This window comes from Bufo bufo, chromosome 3 (assembly GCF_905171765.1).
Source record: "Bufo bufo chromosome 3, aBufBuf1.1, whole genome shotgun sequence".
In the NCBI taxonomy this organism is placed as follows: domain Eukaryota; kingdom Metazoa; phylum Chordata; class Amphibia; order Anura; family Bufonidae; genus Bufo; species Bufo bufo.
The window spans coordinates 683185863-683202943 of record NC_053391.1 but is presented as its reverse complement, the minus strand read 5'-3'; the positions used below and the strand labels follow the sequence as shown (position 1 = coordinate 683202943).

At 49.0% G+C, this 17081-nt stretch overlaps 1 protein-coding gene across 1 annotated transcript in view; it reads left to right on the top strand.

Moving 5' to 3' along the window:
- LOC120996506 (diacylglycerol O-acyltransferase 2-like) overlaps positions 1-17081 on the top strand; it is a 69736-nt gene that overhangs the window by 26627 nt on the left and 26028 nt on the right. The window contains exon 6 of the mRNA XM_040426444.1: positions 882-1056. Within this exon, the coding sequence (XP_040282378.1) occupies positions 882-1056 (175 nt within the window). The remainder of the gene's footprint in view (positions 1-881; positions 1057-17081) is intronic.

The following is a 17081-nucleotide window of genomic DNA, read 5'->3' as shown; positions in this document are numbered from 1 at the left end:
GGTGGGGGGTGTTCCCAGTAGTCGACCCCTACTTTTCAGATCTATTACCTTAGCTTGTGGATAGGTGATTAATGTTGGTTGAGCGGTCTTGTATTGATTACAAAAACATGGCTGCTTTCTACTAGAAATGGCTTCACACTTGTCCTCAGGTAGTGTGAGGTACTGCAGTACCAGACACAACCTATGGACAGGTGTGGCGCTGCTTCTGGAAGAAAGCATCCATGTTTTTGTAATGCTTATAGTCCTTCTCTTTCGTCAAGCTTTGTTTGATGGTTTCCTTGTTATCTATCTCTGGGAAAGCTACGTGAAACCAATACAGGTCAAGTCAAGTATTGCTACCTAGCTTTATTGGGGTCCTAAGTGGCATGTGACAAGTCAGACGAACTGGGCAACCCCTTTAAATGGCACTGCTCCTCAACATGGTTCCTGGCAACTGGATCCTTGTTTTGCAGAAATGGCATAACTTTTGTCGGTAGCCGTGTCTGATATTGCAGCTCAACACGGTCTACTCGAGTACTGCAATACCAGACACAACCTAAGGACAAGTGTGGCGCAGTTTCTGGAAAAATCTAAGAAAACCATTCTTTCTTAACCTCGATAACCTCTCTTTGCATTTTAACAATGAGATTTGGAGCTTCAGTAGGGTTGGAGTCAAATTAATTAAAAATAATAGAGTCCCTTCCAGGGGACCTCAGAGCTTCCTGTGTCCTCTGGTCGCCCACTGGTCTGATCATGAAAATAATGCGTTTAACGCATTAGCCGTTGGTATAATGGTACAGCGCGTCCAGTTGGCGTTATTTCTTTCGCAGCACCACTTGTCTCTGTGTATCCCTTAATATACCGCTTGTACCTAATGGATGAATATTGCTTTATTTTTACAGGACACTGCTCTGTGAGCCGTCAGTCCATTGACTACATCCTCTCCAAAAAGGGAACCGGAAACGCCGTGGTGATAGCGATCGGAGGCATCGCAGAGTGCCTGGACTGCATACCGGGGAAAAACTCTGTGACTCTAAAGCAGAGGAAAGGATTTGTGAAGGCTGCACTACAGCATGGGTAAGAGAAGGAATAAGTGCAATTGCACTTGCCAGTAATTGGTTTTCCGGGAAGTCTCCACGATGCCACCCTTGAGATTGCCTCTGTCAGGGACAGGAAACACTAGTCATTTACTAAGAACCAACACCGTATGTTCTAGTCATACACTGTATATACTTCAAATAACCAAAAATAATATATTTTTAAATACTAACGATAATTATTATTTTTTTTTTTTGTGGGAAGAGAAAATGGTGGGTGCCATCATGGAGACTTCCAGGAAAACCAATTACCTGTAAGTGCAATTGTACTTTTCCCTTGTAGTCTTCATGACACACCCTGGAGATATACCAAATAATACGAATATATAAGTGGGACAACTGCCTGTAAGAGTTTCATCCAAAGGCTACTTCTTTGTTACTCATTACATCTACCGACCTGAATTTGGCTGAACCTCTCCTGCATCTGTCCGGTACAGGGACAGGAAAGCACTGAGGAGGAGGGGAAAATGTAACCTCTCCCAGTTGTTATGCAAGCGGGTGTGGACCTACTGCGCCACTTACTGGGTATACTCCGAAGGGGCATAACTAAGCAGCTACCTGGTATTCACTACTAGAGCCCCTGATGGTGGGGATAGGCTTGGGCCGTAGAGTAGCTGCCAGGTGTCACTCCAGAGTAGTCCCCAACTCAGTGGCAGCTGACCAGGTGGTCAGAGTACACCGAGGGGACTTGCGAGTCCTGGAAGTACGGGTCAGGACAGGCGGCAAACAAGCAAAGTCAGCAAACGAGATCCAAAGTCAGGGGCAGGCAGCAAACAGGCAAAGTCCATAAATGAAGTCCGAGGTCAGAGGCAGGCGGCAGTAAACAAAGTCCAGGAGTTCAATAGCAGGATGCGGTACACAGGAAGGCAGACAAGATAAACACCTTTGCACAGGGACTAGACACTGAGGCTGCTCAGGCAACTTCCTGTAGTAGGAAGTGCCTTTAAATACCTGCTGCAGTCCAGCCATAGGCTGCTGAGACAGAGGGCGTGTGTGTGTTGCCTCACAGATGAAAAGAGACACACCCACGCAAGTTACAACACAGCAGAAAGGAAACTCTGGCATGGATCAGATGTAGCAGAGTTAAGCTAGTTGCTGCCCGCGTTTGTCAGCAGGGCGACAGGAGGGAAAAGATGGAGTCCGGCACCCGCGCCTGCGGTTAGGAGCAGCGGTGCCGGTACGGACCGCTGGGCTAACACCAGTGTTTCCTGTCCCTGGCAAAGGCAGAGCTAATCTCAAGGGAGCCGCCATGTAGAGGACTGTGGAAATAGTAGTCATATTCTTGTACATAGGAGGCAGTATTATAGCAGTTATATTCTTGTACATAGGAGGCAGTATTATAGTAGTTATATTCCTGTACATAGGAGGCAGTATTATAGTAGTTATATTCTTGTACATAGGAGCAGTATTATAGTAGTTATATTCTTGTACATAGGAGGCAGTATTATAGCAGTTATATTCTTGTACATAGGAGCAGTATTATAGTAGTTATAGTCTTGTACATAGGGGCAGTATTATAGTAGTTATATTCTTGTACATAGGAGCAGTATTATAGTAGTTATATTCTTGTACATAGGAGGCAGTATTATAGTAGTTATATTCTTGTACATAGGAGGCAGTATTATAGTAGTTATATTCCTGTACATAGGAGGCAGTATTATAGCAGTTATATTCTTGTACATAGGAGGCAGTATTATAGTAGTTATATTCTTGTACATAGGAGGCAGTATTATAGTAGTTATATTCTTGTACATAGAAGCAGTATTATAGTAGTTATATTCTTGTACATAGGAGGCAGTATTATAGTAGTTATATTCCTGTACATAGGAGCAGTATTATAGTAGTTATATTCTTGTATATAGGAGGCAGTATTATAGTAGTTATATTCTTAACCAAATCTCTTTTTATTGGTCATGTCATAAAAAGACATAGGTAGATTGATACATAACACATTTTACAGTGTCCAACACAAAAAGTGCATTATGATAAGCAAAAGTGAAGCACATTATGTTGCTCATATAGAACAATCTGTATGATAAAGTAACGAGCAAAAATGTAATCTCTAACCAGGCACAAGAACATTGTCATAATAAATAAAATAGAGACCCAGTAGTACAGATAATGTAAGGAAGGACAGGGAGACAAAGGAAAAAAGGGGAGGAGGGGGAGGGATTCTGCTCTAATTGTCAGGATACCTGAAGTTCTTCCAAGGAAGCCACGTTTTGAGGAACTTCGTGCGAGTATGAGACTCCCAGTGAGCCAGCTCCTCAAACCTGTACAATTGGTCCATTTTTTCTAACCACCCTGAGATGGTAGGGGGTAGAGTTTGTCTCCACAACAGGGGAATTAAAAGTTTGGCGGCTGTAATGAGTATAGTAGGTAAATCTGACTTGGCTGGAGTGAGTGATGTGTTAGGACACCAGAGTAGGATCAGCTTTTGATCCAGGACTATGGATCTGGAGCAAATTTTGTTACTTGAATTCTCCACTTGGTTCCAGAAGGGGCGTATATTTAGGCAATCCCACCAGATATGTGAGAGAGAGCCGATGCCCGCTTTGCACCTCCAGCAGACCTCAGGGATTTCCGGGTTGAGTCTATGTAGGAACTCAGGTGTCTTGTACCATCGAGTCAACAACTTGTACGAGTTCTCCTGAATTTTAATGCAACGGCTGATGCCGTGTGATTGGGCCAGAATAAAAGCTTTTTCTGGTTCTGACAATTTAAGGGATAGTTCTTTTTCCCAAGAGCTCAGGAAATGTGGCTCAGAATAGGTAAAGGATAACAGTTCCTTATACATCGTGGAAAAGGGTCTGCTGGAGGGCCGAGCCGACCTCAGTCTCTACTCCAACCAAGTGGGTGAGGCAAGATGGGAGGTTTGTATTTGCAGGAGTTTTATGTCTCTTCTAAAGCTATGGAGATGTAGAAATGCTGCAGACTTGACTCTAGGTAATTCGAGGATCCCTTTCCAATCCAGTTCCGACCTCTAACGACATCACGTCCCGCAGGGTGTGGCTCTTAAGCAGAGCCCAAACTCCTGTGACATTAAGCATTGTGGGATGGATATAGCACTGTAGTAGATGTAATGGGAGCTCAGGGCTCTGGAAATTAAGTGTCTTAGAGCTATACAGCATGGACCAGGTGAATAGTATCCCTCTCCACAGTAAAGGTAATTTAGAAGCTGTGGGAGAACATGACCGGACACCCCACAAAATCAATTTCTCATTATCAGTGAGTAACGCTTGTTCCAGATGTGAGCAGATGTTCCCAGGATGCTCTGAGAGGAGGCTCATGCCTCTGCACATAAGATTAGCTTTATAGTACATATGGACATCAGGCAGCCCAAATCCCCCGAACCTCTTCTCCCTAGTTAGAATGGGGTAGGCCACCCTCGGGGACCGGCCTCTCCAAAGAAAGAGGGACATCATCTGGCGGACCTCTGTAAAATAGGACTGTGGGACCCAAATTGGTAATGTCTGTATAAGGTACAAGAACTTAGGGAGTATATAGGTTTTCAAATAATTCTTCCTCCCTATCCAGGAGATGAAAGGCATTTTTAGTGATTGGAGCTGCATTTTAACAGACTGCAGCAAAGGGAGATAGTTGAAGGAGAATAACTCCTTGGGATCCGCAGTTACTTTGATACCAAGGAATGGTATCTCTTTTAGGGCCCATTTAAAAGGGGTGGAATCTTTCAAGTGTTGTACTATGTTTCCAGGGCAAGAGACATTAAGAGCCATGGATTTGGAGTAGTTTATCTTAAAATTGGAAACAAATAGAGTTGAGCGAACACCTGGATGTTCGGGTTCGAGAAGTTCGGCCGAACTTCCCGGAAATGTTCGGGTTCGGGATCCGAACCTGATCCGAACTTCGTCCAGAACCCGAACCCCATTGAAGTCAATGGGGTCCCGAACTTTTGGGCACTAAAAAGGCTGTAAAACAGCCCAGGAAAGAGCTAGAGGGCTGCAAAAGGCAGCAACATGTAGGTAAATCCCCTGCAAACAAATGTGGATAGGGAAATGAATTAAAATAAAAATAAAAAAAATAAAAATGAACCAATATCAATTGGACAGAGGTCCCATAGCAGAGAATCTGGCTTCACATCAGCAGAGAATCAGTCTCTTCATGCCATAGCAAAGAATCTGGCTTCATGTCAGCAGAGAATCAGTCTCTTCATGCCATAGCAAAGAATCTGGCTTCATGTCAGCAGAGAATCAGTCTCTTCATGCCATAGCAAAGAATCTGGCTTCATGTCAGCAGAGAATCAGTCTCTTCATGCCATAGCAGAGAATCTGGCCTTATGTCAGCGCAGAATCTATCTTCATGTCATAGCAGAGAATCAGGCTTCACGTCACCCACCACTGGAACAGGCCACTGTCACACATTTAGGCCCAGGCACCCAGGCAGAGGAGAGAGGTCCCGTAACAGAGAATCTGGCCTTATGTCAGCGCAGAATCTGTATTCATGTCATAGCAGAGAATCAAGCTTCACGTCACCCACCACTGGAACAGGCCACTGTCACACATTTAGGCCCCGGCACCCAGACAGAGGAGAGCGGTCCCGTAACAGAGAATCTGGCCTTATGTCAGCGCAGAATCTGTCTTCATGTCATAGCAGAGAATCAGGCTTCACGTCACCCACCACTGGAACAGGCCACTGTCAAACATTTAGGCCCAGGCACAGGAGAGAGGTCCCGTAACAGAGAATCTGGCCTTATGTCAGCGCAGAATCTGTATTCATGTCATAGCAGAGAATCAGGCTTCACGTCACCCACCACTGGAACAGGCCACTGTCACACATTTAGGCCCAGGCACCCAGGCAGAGGAGAGAGGTCCCGTAACAGAGAATCTGGCCTGATGTAAGCACAGAATCTGTCTTCATGTCATAGCAGACAATCAGGCTTCACGTCACCCACCACTGGAACAGGCCACTGTCACACATTTAGGCCCAGGCAGAGGAGAGAGGTCCCGTAACAGAGAATCTGGCCTTATGTCAGCGCAGAATCTGTCTTCATGTCATAGCAGAGAATCAGGCTTCACGTCACCCACCACTGGAACAGGCCACTGTCACACATTTAGGCCCCGGCACCCAGGCAGAGGAGAGAGGTCGCGTAACAGAGAATCTGGCTTCATGTCAGCACAGAATAAGTCTTCATGTCATAGCAGAGAATCAGGCTTCACGTCACCCACCACTGGAACAGGCCACTGTCACACATTTAGGCCCCGGCACCCAGACAGAGGAGAGGTTCATTCAACTTTGGGTTGCCCCGCAATATAATGGTAAAATGAAATTAAAAATAGTATTGAATGAGGAAGTGCCCTGGAGTAGAATAATATATTGTTAAGGGGAGGTAGTTAATATCTAATCTGCACAAGGGATGGACAGGTCCTGTGGGATCCATGCCTGGTTCATTTTTATGAATGTCAGCTTGTCCACATTGGCTGTAGACAGGCGGCTGCGTTTGTCTGTAATGACGCCCCCTGCCGTGCTGAATACACGTTCAGACAAAACGCTGGCCGCCGGGCAGGCCAGCACCTCCAAGGCATAAAAGGCTAGCTCTGGCCACGTGGACAATTTGGAGACCCAGAAGTTGAATGGGGCCGAACCATCAGTCAGTACGTGGAGGGGTGTGCACAGGTACTGTTCCACCATGTTAGTGAAATGTTGCCTCCTGCTAACACGTTCCGTATCAGGTGGTGGCGCACTTAGCTGTGGCGTGGTGACAAAACTTTTCCACATCTCTGCCATGCTAACCCTGCCCTCAGAGGAGCTGGCCGTGACACAGCTGCGTTGGCGACCTCTTGCTCCTTCTCTGCCTTCGCCTTGGGCTTCCACTGGTTCCCCTGTGACATTTGGGAATGCTCTCAGTAGCGCGTCTACCAACGTGCGCTTGTAGTCGCGCATCTTCCTATCACGCTCCAGTGTGGGAAGTAAGGTGGGCACATTGTCTTTGTACCGGGAATCCAGCAGGGTGGCAACCCAGTAGTCCGCACACGTTAAAATGTGGGCAACTCTGCTGTCGTTGCGCAGGCACTGCAGCATGTAGTCGCTCATGTGTGCCAGGCTGCCCAGAGGTAAGGACAAGCTGTCCTCTGTGGGAGGCGTATCGTCATCGTCCTGTGTTTCCCCCCAGCCACGCACCAGTGATGGGCCTGAGCTGCTTTGGGTGCCACCCCGCTGTGAACATGCTTCATCCTCATCCTCCTCCACATCCTCGTCCTCCTCGTCCTCCAGTAGTGGGCCCTGTCTGGCCACATTTGTACCTGGCCTCTGGTGTTGCAAAAAACCTCCCTCTGAGTCACTTCGAAGAGACTGCCCTGAAAGTGCTAAAAATGACCCCTCTTCCTCCTCTTCCTCCTGGGCCACCTCCTCTTCCATCATCGCCCTAAGTGTTTTCTCAAGGAGACATAGAAGTGGTATTGTAACGCTGATAACGGCGTCATCGCAACTGGCCATGTTGGTGGAGTACTCGAAAGAACGCAACAGGGCACACAGGTCTCCCATGGAGGCCCAGTCATTGGTGGTGAAGTGTGTCTGATCCGCAGTGCGACTGACCCGTGCGTGCTGCAGCTGAAACTCCACTATGGCCTGCTGCTGCTCGCACAGTCTGTCCAGCATATGCAAGGTGGAGTTCCACCTGGTGGGTACGTCGCATATGAGGCGGTGAGCGGGAAGGCCGAAGTTACGCTGTAGCGCAGACAGGCGAGCAGCGGCAGGGTGTGAACGCCGGAAGCGCGAACAGACGGCCCGCACTTTATGCAGCAGCTCTGACATGTCGGGGTAGTTGCGAATGAACTTCTGCACCACCAAATTCAGCACATGTGCCAGGCAAGGGATGTGCGTCAAACCGGCTACTCCCAGAGCTGCAACGAGATTTCGCCCATTATCGCACACCACCAGGCCGGGCTTGAGGCTCACCGGCAGCAACCACTCGTCGGTCTGTTGTTCTATACCCCGCCACAACTCCTGTGCGGTGTGGGGCCTGTCCCCCAAACATATGAGTTTCAGAATGGCCTGCTGACGTTTACCCCGGGCTGTGCTGAAGTTGGTGGTGAAGGTGTGTGGCTGACTGGATGAGCAGGTGGAAGAAGAGGAGGAGGAAGCTGAGTAGGAGGAGGAGGAGACAGGAGGCAAAGAATGTTGCCCTGCGATCCTTGGCGGCGGAAGGACGTGCGCCAAACAGCTCTCCGCCTGGGGCCCAGCCGCCACTACATTTACCCAGTGTGCAGTTAGGGAGATATAGCGTCCCTGGCCGTATCTGTGGTTAGGTGGACCTTGCCACAGATGGTGTTGCGCAGTGCACACTTGATCGGACACTTGTTTGTGCAGGGAAGGCACGGCTCTCTTGGAGAAGTAGTGGCGGCTGGGAACAACATACTGTGGGACAGCAAGCGACATGAGCTGTTTGAAGCTGTGTGTGTCCACCAGCCTAAATGACAGCATTTCATAGGCCAGTAGTTTAGAAATGCTGGCATTCAGGTCCAGGGATCGAGGGTGGCTAGGTGGGAATTTACGCTTTCTCTCAAATGTTTGTGAGATGGAGAGCTGAACGCTGCCGTGTGACATGGTTGAGATGCTTGGTGACGCAGGTGGTGGTGTTGGTGGTACATCCTCTGTTTGCTGGGCGGCAGGTGCCAACGTTCCTCCAGAGGCGGAGGAAGAGGCCGAGGCGGTGGCAGCAGCAGAAGAGGCCGAGGCGGCAGCAGCAGAAGAGGTAGCAGGGGGAGCCTGAGTGACTTCCTTGTTTTTAAGGTGTTTACTCCACTGCAGTTCATGCTTTGCATGCAGGTGCCTGGTCATGCAGGTTGTGCTAAGGTTCAGAACGTTAATGCCTCGCTTCAGGCTCTGATGGCACAGCGTGCAAACCATTCGGGTCTTGTCGTCAGCACATTGTTTGAAGAAGTGCCATGCCAGGGAACTCCTTGAAGCTGCCTTTGGGGTGCTCGGTCCCAGATGGCGGCGGTCAGTAGCAGGCGGAGTCTCTTGGCGGCGGGTGTTCTGATTTTGCCCACTGCTCCCTCTTTTGCTACGCTGTTGGCTCGGTCTCACCACTGCCTCTTCCTTCGAACTCTGAAAGTCAGTGGCACGACCTTCATTCCATGTGGGGTCTAGGACCTCATCGTCCCCTGCATCGTCTTCCACCCAGTCTTGATCCCTGACCTCCTGTTCAGTCTGCACACTGCAGAAAGACGCAGCAGTTGGCACCTGTGTTTCGTCATCATCAGAGACGTGCTGAGGTGGTATTCCCATGTCCTCATCATCAGGAAAAATAAGTGGTTGTGCGTTAGTGCATTCTATCTCTTCCACCCCTGGGGAAGGGCTAGGTGGATGCCCTTGGGAAACCCTGGCAGCAGAGTCTTCAAACAGCATAAGAGACTGCTGCATAACTTGAGGCTCAGACAGTTTCCCTGATATGCATGGGGGTGATGTGACAGACCGATGGGCTTGGTTTTCATGCGCCATCTGTGCGCTTTCTGCAGAAGACTGGGTGGGAGATAATGTGAACGTGCTGGATCCACTGTCGGCCACCCAATTGACTAATGCCTGTACCTGCTCAGGCCTTACCATCCTTAGAACGGCATTGGGCCCCACCAAATATCGCTGTAAATTCTGCTGGCTACTGGGACCTGAGGTAGTTGGTTCACTAGGACGTGTGGCTGTGGCAGAACGGCCACGTCCTCTCCCAGCACCAGAGGGTCCACTAACACCACCACGACCATGTCCACATCCGCGTCCGCGTCCCTTATTAGATGTTTTCCTCATTGTTCCCGTTCACCACAATTTTGAGAATGGCAAATTTGGGAATAGTTTTTCAACCCAGAAAAAAAAGTGTGCTTTTACGGTCACTACAAATAACTTGACCAGCTAAGACAGTACAGATTTGGTTGAATAGAGATGTGAGGCCTGGTTTTTTTTGCGCTGTGTGACAGGTATAGGTTTAATCACAGAATCAGACTTCTATCAGCACGGTAGCGTGTGTCTTAGGTTTTTCTGAATGACACTATCAGTACCTTCAATGTAAGATATTCTTTTTGGGATAGATTTCAAGTAGGCCTCAAATACCAGAAACTAGTTATTTTGAGAATGGCAAATTTGGGAATGGTTTTTCAACCCAGAAAAAAAGTGTGCTTTTACGGTCACTACAAATAACTTGACCAGCTAAAACAGTACAGATTTGGTTAAATAGAGATGTGAGGCCTGTTTTTTTTTTGCGCTGTGTGACAGGTATAGGTTTAATCACAGAATCAGACTTCTATCTGCACGCTAGCGTGTGTCTTAGGTTTTTCTGAATGACACTATCAGTACCTTCAATGTAAGATATTCTTTTTGGGATAGATTTCAAGTAGGCCTCAAATACCACAAACTAGTTATTTTGAGAATGGCAAATTTGGGAATAGTTTTTCAACCCAGAAAAAAAAGTGTGCTTTTACGGTCACTACAAATAACTTGACCAGCTAAAACAGTACAGATTTGGTTGAATAGAAATGTCCGGTCTATTTTTTAGGCGCTGGGTGACAGGCTCAACTTGCCCCTGATGTAATATATGGCCAAAAAATAACCAGACTGTTGATGGTTAAATGCACTTCGGTGACACAGGCTCAGCCTGCAGCTGATGTAGGATATAGCACAAAATAACCACACTATCGATGGTTAAATACACTTGGTGATAGCTTGTGCTGGCGCACCACAAGTCACAAAATGGCCGCCGATCACCCCAGAAAAAAAGTGATCTAAAAACGCTCTGGGCAGCCTCAAAAAAGTGAGCAAGTCAATAATAGCACTTCAATGATCCACAGCTGCAGATCGATCACAGAATGAATTCTTTTGGAGGAGTTAATCTGCCTAATCTCGCCCTAACGTCGCAGCTGCAACCTCTCCCTACACTGATCATAGCAGAGTGACGTGCGGCGCTACGTGACTCCAGCTTAAATAGAGGCTGGGTCACATGCTGCACTGGCCAATCACAGCCATGCCAATAGTAGGCATGGCTGTGATGGCCTCTTGGGGCAAGTAGTATGACGCTTGTTGATTGGCTGCTTTGCAGCCTTTCAAAAAGCGCCAAGAAAGCGCCGAACACCGAACCCGGACTTTTACGAAAATGTTCGGGTTCGGGTCCGTGTCACGGACACCCCAAAATTCGGTACGAACCCGAACTATACAGTTCGGGTTCGCTCATCCCTAGAAACAAAGCCCAAATTTTCAAAAATAGTGAGCAGTTTGGGGAAAGAAGTTTTGGGGTTCGAGGTTATCACCAGGAGATCATCTGCAAAGGCTGCTGTTAGATGTCTCTGAGAACCTATAGTGACGCCCTCAATCTCAGGTGATTGGCAGATTCTGCTTAGCAGGGTCTCCATCACCAAAACAAAAAGAGTCGGGGAGAGTGGACAACCCTGGCGCGTACCATTAGTGATGTCAAATGCTGCAGATAAGGTCCCATTGACTTTGACCCTGGCAGAAGGGGCTAGATATAATGAGAAAATGGCTGAAATAAATTGCTCTGGTATTCCAAACTTTGACAGTGTTTTGGACATGAAGGACCAACTCACCCTGTCGAAAGCTTTTTCAGCGTCAGTGCTCAGTAATGCCACAGGTACTGCATTAGTTCGCGCCCAAGACATCAAGTGCAGTAGGCGGGTGGTCTCATTGCCCCGTCTGCCAGGGACAAACCCAACTTGCTCACCATATATTATATCAGGGAGCATCTGTTGGAGGCGCTGGGCCAATATCTTCGACCCACCACTTAACATCCACATTTAACAAAGAAATGGGGCGGTAACTGCCACATTCAAGGGGGTCTTTATTTTCCTTAGGAAGGATGGTTACATGGGCCATTAGGGATTGCAGAGGCAAGGACCCTCCAGTTAGTAAATAGTTGCAGAGGGATTTAAAATGCGGGAGCAGTATATCTTTAAAGGTTTTATAATATGAGATGTTCAGGCCGTCAGGACCGGGGCTTTTCCCAGAGGGAATTGAGGACAGCACTTTTAGTATCTCTTCGTCTGTAACTGGGGAAGTGAGCTGGGAAGCCTGTGAGGAGCTTATGGAAGGTAGATTAAGTGCGTTAAGGAATTGATCTGACGCGTTAGCTATCAACTCTAGAGTAGCGTGGTTAGGGAGTGGTAAGTTATATAGATTGGAATAAAAGGCGCAAAACGCCTTTGCTATTTCAGGCGTGGTTTTATGTTGATTGCCCGAAGCATCCCTAATAGCAGGAATGAAGGAGTCTACTTGCTGTTGTTTACAAAGTGCCGTCATTAATTTATTCCCCCAATCTCCATGGGCATAGGACTTGAACTTAGATCGAAACAGCAATTTAGCAGAAGTAGCGTTCAGAAGGTTTTTCAGATCATTTCTGGCGTTATACAGCTCTGTTGCTACCTGGGAGGCCTGGGACTGTTTGTGGGTGAGCTCAAGAGCCGCTATACGGGACATTAACAGATTCTGGGCCTGAGAACGCTTTTTCTTGACATGAGAGCCAAGAGCAATCAGTTCGCCCCTGATCACGGCCTTGTGCGTCTCCCAAATGATGGGAATAGGTGGGGGAGAAGAACCAGACATGTTAATCTTGAAAAATTTGGACAATGAGGCTGAGAGTTTGGAAATATTATCAGGGTCCTGGATAAGGGTGTCACTCAGCCGCCATGTCCAATCTTTCTTTGGGAGGCCGGCTAGCGAGAGAGTTAGGAAGATTGGGGCATGGTCTGAGAGTACGATACTCCCTATTTTAGCACTGGAGACTAATGGGGCGTGGGCACCTGAGAGGAAAAGATAGTAGATCCTGTGATAAGAATCCTTTGCATGAGAATAAAATGTGTAATCCCTTCCTGAGGGGTTCAATGTACGCCACATATCTAACACATCCAGTTTTTTCAGAGAGACCTTGAGGCGTCTCAAGAGCCTGTGGGTAATAGATGACCTGCCTGACGAGGAATCTAAAGAAGGCTCCAAGGCCACATTAAAATCCCCGCCTAGTATAAGCAATCCCTCTGTAAAGGTGCTCAAATGTTTGAGGGTCCGAACGAGCCACGGCATCTGGCCCCTATTGGGGGCATATATATTCGCCAGTGTAACAGAGGTGTCAGCAATGAGGCCTTTTACAAACAAAAAGCGCCCCTCGGAATCCGCAGAGGTCGCCTTCTGTGTAAACTGGATATTTTTGTGCACTGCAATGCTGACCCCTCTGCTAGCCGACGAATGGGTGCTATGATACCAATGGGAGAACTTTGTGGATGGCAACTTCGGTATCTTCCCTGTTTTCAGTGTGTTTCTTGAAAGTAAGCTATAGAAGCTTTATCTTTTTGCAAGAGTGACAATACCTGAGATCTTTTACATGGCTCGTTCAGACCCCGGACATTCAGTGATGATACAACAAAGAAAGTCATGGTGACCTATCATAAAATGAAGAGAAGAGCATAAACCATTGGAAGCATACAATCCTGGTACATAAGACAATACCTGACTGAGCAAGGGAGGAGGACATAAGGGAAAGGATAAACGGACATACAAGGCAGGAAGACAATTGGATGAAAATATAAAGAAAAAACACATGCCACAGACATTTTAGTGCGCATTGGAGAAGTCCCATGGAACACCTGACACGTAGTGGATCCTTTCGCATCACGACGTCAAGCCGGGATCCATCAAGGGGGGCTTCCATAGGACAGCTGAGAGCCACTGAAAGGCTTTCAGAGGGGGGTCGACCATCACATGGTGAAGAACCGGTGTAACCCCAAATCTTGACCAACTGGGGTGGTATAACTATGCGGGTAACTAGGACCTTTCCAGGACAGCCCCAAGGTGACTTGCAAGGGCTAAAGGCCACCTTTATAGCCTCAGCGTCCTTTTCATTTAGCAAAATCCCCAAAGACTTCAAGGGGTTAAAAAACTTAGAACGTAGGTATCTCCATCTTCTATATACGCTGAATTTGGAGAGGCAGGCATATAGCCTGGTAACTTGAGGCACAGAAACTACTGCTGTGTATGACAAGGGAGGGAGTCCCTAATGAGACAGCAAAAGTGGTGAAAAAGCAGCCTCAGGTGATACGCCGATCTCTTCTGGCCCTTTCTGCTTTCCCAGGGGACACATCCGTCCAGGCATCTATTTTTGGTGGAGTGGGTAAGGGGTCACCCTGGTCCGCGGGCATCCAGGAAGGGATTTCTATAGGAGCCAGGCCAAGCGGGCCCCAGATGGATTTCAGGTCCGCCGGCTTGCGAACCGTGAGCTGCCTGCCATTTTTCATTATGGCCAGGCCGAAGGGGTACAGCCACCTAAACTGAGTGGCGGATGCTTTCAAAGCGTCCAGTAATGGACGAAGGATACGCCGCTTCACCAGCGTGGTAGGTGCCAGGTCCTGGAAGAACAGGAGGGGAGCATCTTCATACCTTAGGTTTTCGGCCTCTCTGCTGTGTCTCAGGATATCAGCCGTATCCACGAAGCTGAGAAGACCGCAGATCACGTCGCGCGGCGGTTCTGTGGGTTTCGGCTTTGGACGTAGTGCACGGTGGATGCGCTCCACCACTACTGTGGCTGCTCTATCAGGGCCAAGCAGCTGTGTAAAGATTTCCGCTGCCACTTTGCGGAGGGCCTCTGCTGCAATGGACTCAGGTAGGCCTCTATGTCACGGCCATGGCTATGACCGTGACTCCTGAACCGCATGCGGTTGTCAGCGGTTTTCATTGGTGTTCAATCACAGGTGAGGGCTGTGGTATTGGCCTCACCTGTGGTTGCCGCTGGCAACAGTATGTATGTGGCAGCGTAGCAGGCTGAGCTGTGCCATGCAGCTCGCTACGCTGCGCATGCGGTTTTGTGTGTGAGGTGTGGATGTGTGCACTGTGTTTTATGTTATTGTGTGCACGTTCCCTTTAAGTGGTGTTTTCCCTTCTCTGGTGTTGGAAGGGTTAATCCCCTTCCTAGTGTGTGTGATCACTGGGTGTGTCCGACTGTGGGGTGTGGCTTCTTGGCCTATAAAGCCTCACTGCTTTTGCAGGCCTTGAGGTTGCTTCAGCCATGCTTAGCTGAGAGCAGCCTCATGTATTTATTACCTGCCAGTAAGAGCCACCCCTGTGGTCATAAACCTTAATGTCATAACCATATTGTGCTTAAGTTATTTCTAGTTATGTGTGATGTCCGTGTGATGTTTTATATGTGATTTTGTGCAGCTATGGATCTGGGTCCCTGTGTGGGGATGCGTTTGTGATCTGCACCCTGCTAACACAGGGATCCAGTCAGCAAGGCTGTGGCAGGTAGGTGGAACTCCTTGTTCACCTGCCATATCCATAGAGCTGTTTATGTCTCCCCTTTTCCTGCAGCTTGGCCGTTGAGACTCCTGCTCCTCCGTGTCTAGGAGGAGTGGGCTTGTCTTACTTAGCTCCTAGGTGAGGGTCATCTTGAGGGCTAGCAGGGACTTTTAGGTTCCGGAGCATGGGCCCTCCTACCATCAAGGTTGGCCCATGCAGCTAGGAGCTAGGGTCAGGTTAGGGATGCCTTAGGAGGTGACCTGCTCCCTAATCCTGTCTTCATGGCCAAGCAGCCGAAACATCACCGGGCTCCACACGGCTGAGGATTTCCCCCATCCTCAGCCGTGACAGTATGACCACAGTCGCTTCTTACGTGGCGCTCCCTCGAAAGAGGGTAAAGCATGCACCGCTATCTGCGGATGGGGTGCATGCGCGTTCTCCGGAGGGAGAGCGTTATGGGGCTCACCATTTACGGCGCGGTGAGTGGCATTCCCCGCCATTCCCAGCTCACCGTTGTCCGTGTTGGTGTCCCCTTTTTGTTTGTCTTTCCCCTCCCCCCCCTCCCATTGTTTCTTATGCCTCACCAACTTTCCCCTTTTGTTGTTGGGAGGGGCTTTGAGGGGTGGGAGTATGCATCCCTCGAAAGAGGGTGAAGCATGTACCGCCGTCTGCGAAGGGGTACATGCGCGCTCTTCGGAGGGAGAGCGTTCTGGGGGTTTCGCCTCTGACGGCGCGGTGAGTGGCGTTTCCCCGCCATCCCTTCACCGTTGCCTCGTGTGGCGTCCCCCTGATTTTACTACACGTGGTGTGTGTCTGGTATGCGGTATGCATACCTTCGAAAGAGGGTGCAGCATGCAGTGCCATATCCTTGTGGCCTGCATGCGCGTTCTCCGGAGGGAGAGCGTTCCTGGGGGTTCTCCGTTAACGGCACGGTTGGTGGCTTATTCCCCGCCACCTTACCTTCCGTGTCCGTGTTGGGGATCCCTCGTCCCTCTCCATGTTCCCATCTCTGGTCGTCTGCTGGCAGCACTCCGTAAGTGGTCTGGCTGCGTGCTGGTTAGGAGTGTCTGCTGGCAGCGACTGGAGTGGGGACGTGAGTGGAGAGTCCCCTCGTCCATCTCTCAGTGGTTCTTTTCTCTTTGTTGCTGGTGCGGGCTGCAGTCCTCGTCGGACTGGCTAGTGTGAGCCGGGAGAGGATGCAGCTGACAGCGACCCCTTTTTAGAACCGACACTGAGAGTGGACGTCCCCTTCTCCTATCCCCTTGTCTGAGTCCCTCACGTGTCTTTTTTTGGTGGGGGGGCTTTGAGGGGTGGGAGTGTCACGGCCATGGCTATGACCGTGACTCCTGAACCGCATGCGGTTGTCAGCGGTTTTCATTGGTGTTCAATCACAGGTGAGGGCTGTGGTATTGGCCTCACCTGTGGTTGCCGCTGGCAACAGTATGTATGTGGCAGCGTAGCAGGCTGAGCTGTGCCATGCAGCTCGCTACGCTGCGCATGCGGTTTTGTGTGTGAGGTGTGGATGTGTGCACTGTGTTTTATGTTATTGTGTGCACGTTCCCTTTAAGTGGTGTTTTCCCTTCTCTGGTGTTGGAAGGGTTAATCCCCTTCCTAGTGTGTGTGATCACTGGGTGTGTCCGACTGTGGGGTGTGGCTTCTTGGCCTATAAAGCCTCACTGCTTTTGCAGGCCTTGAGGTTGCTTCAGCCATGCTTAGCTGAGAGCAGCCTCATGTATTTATTACCTGCCAGTAAGAGCCACACCTGTGGTC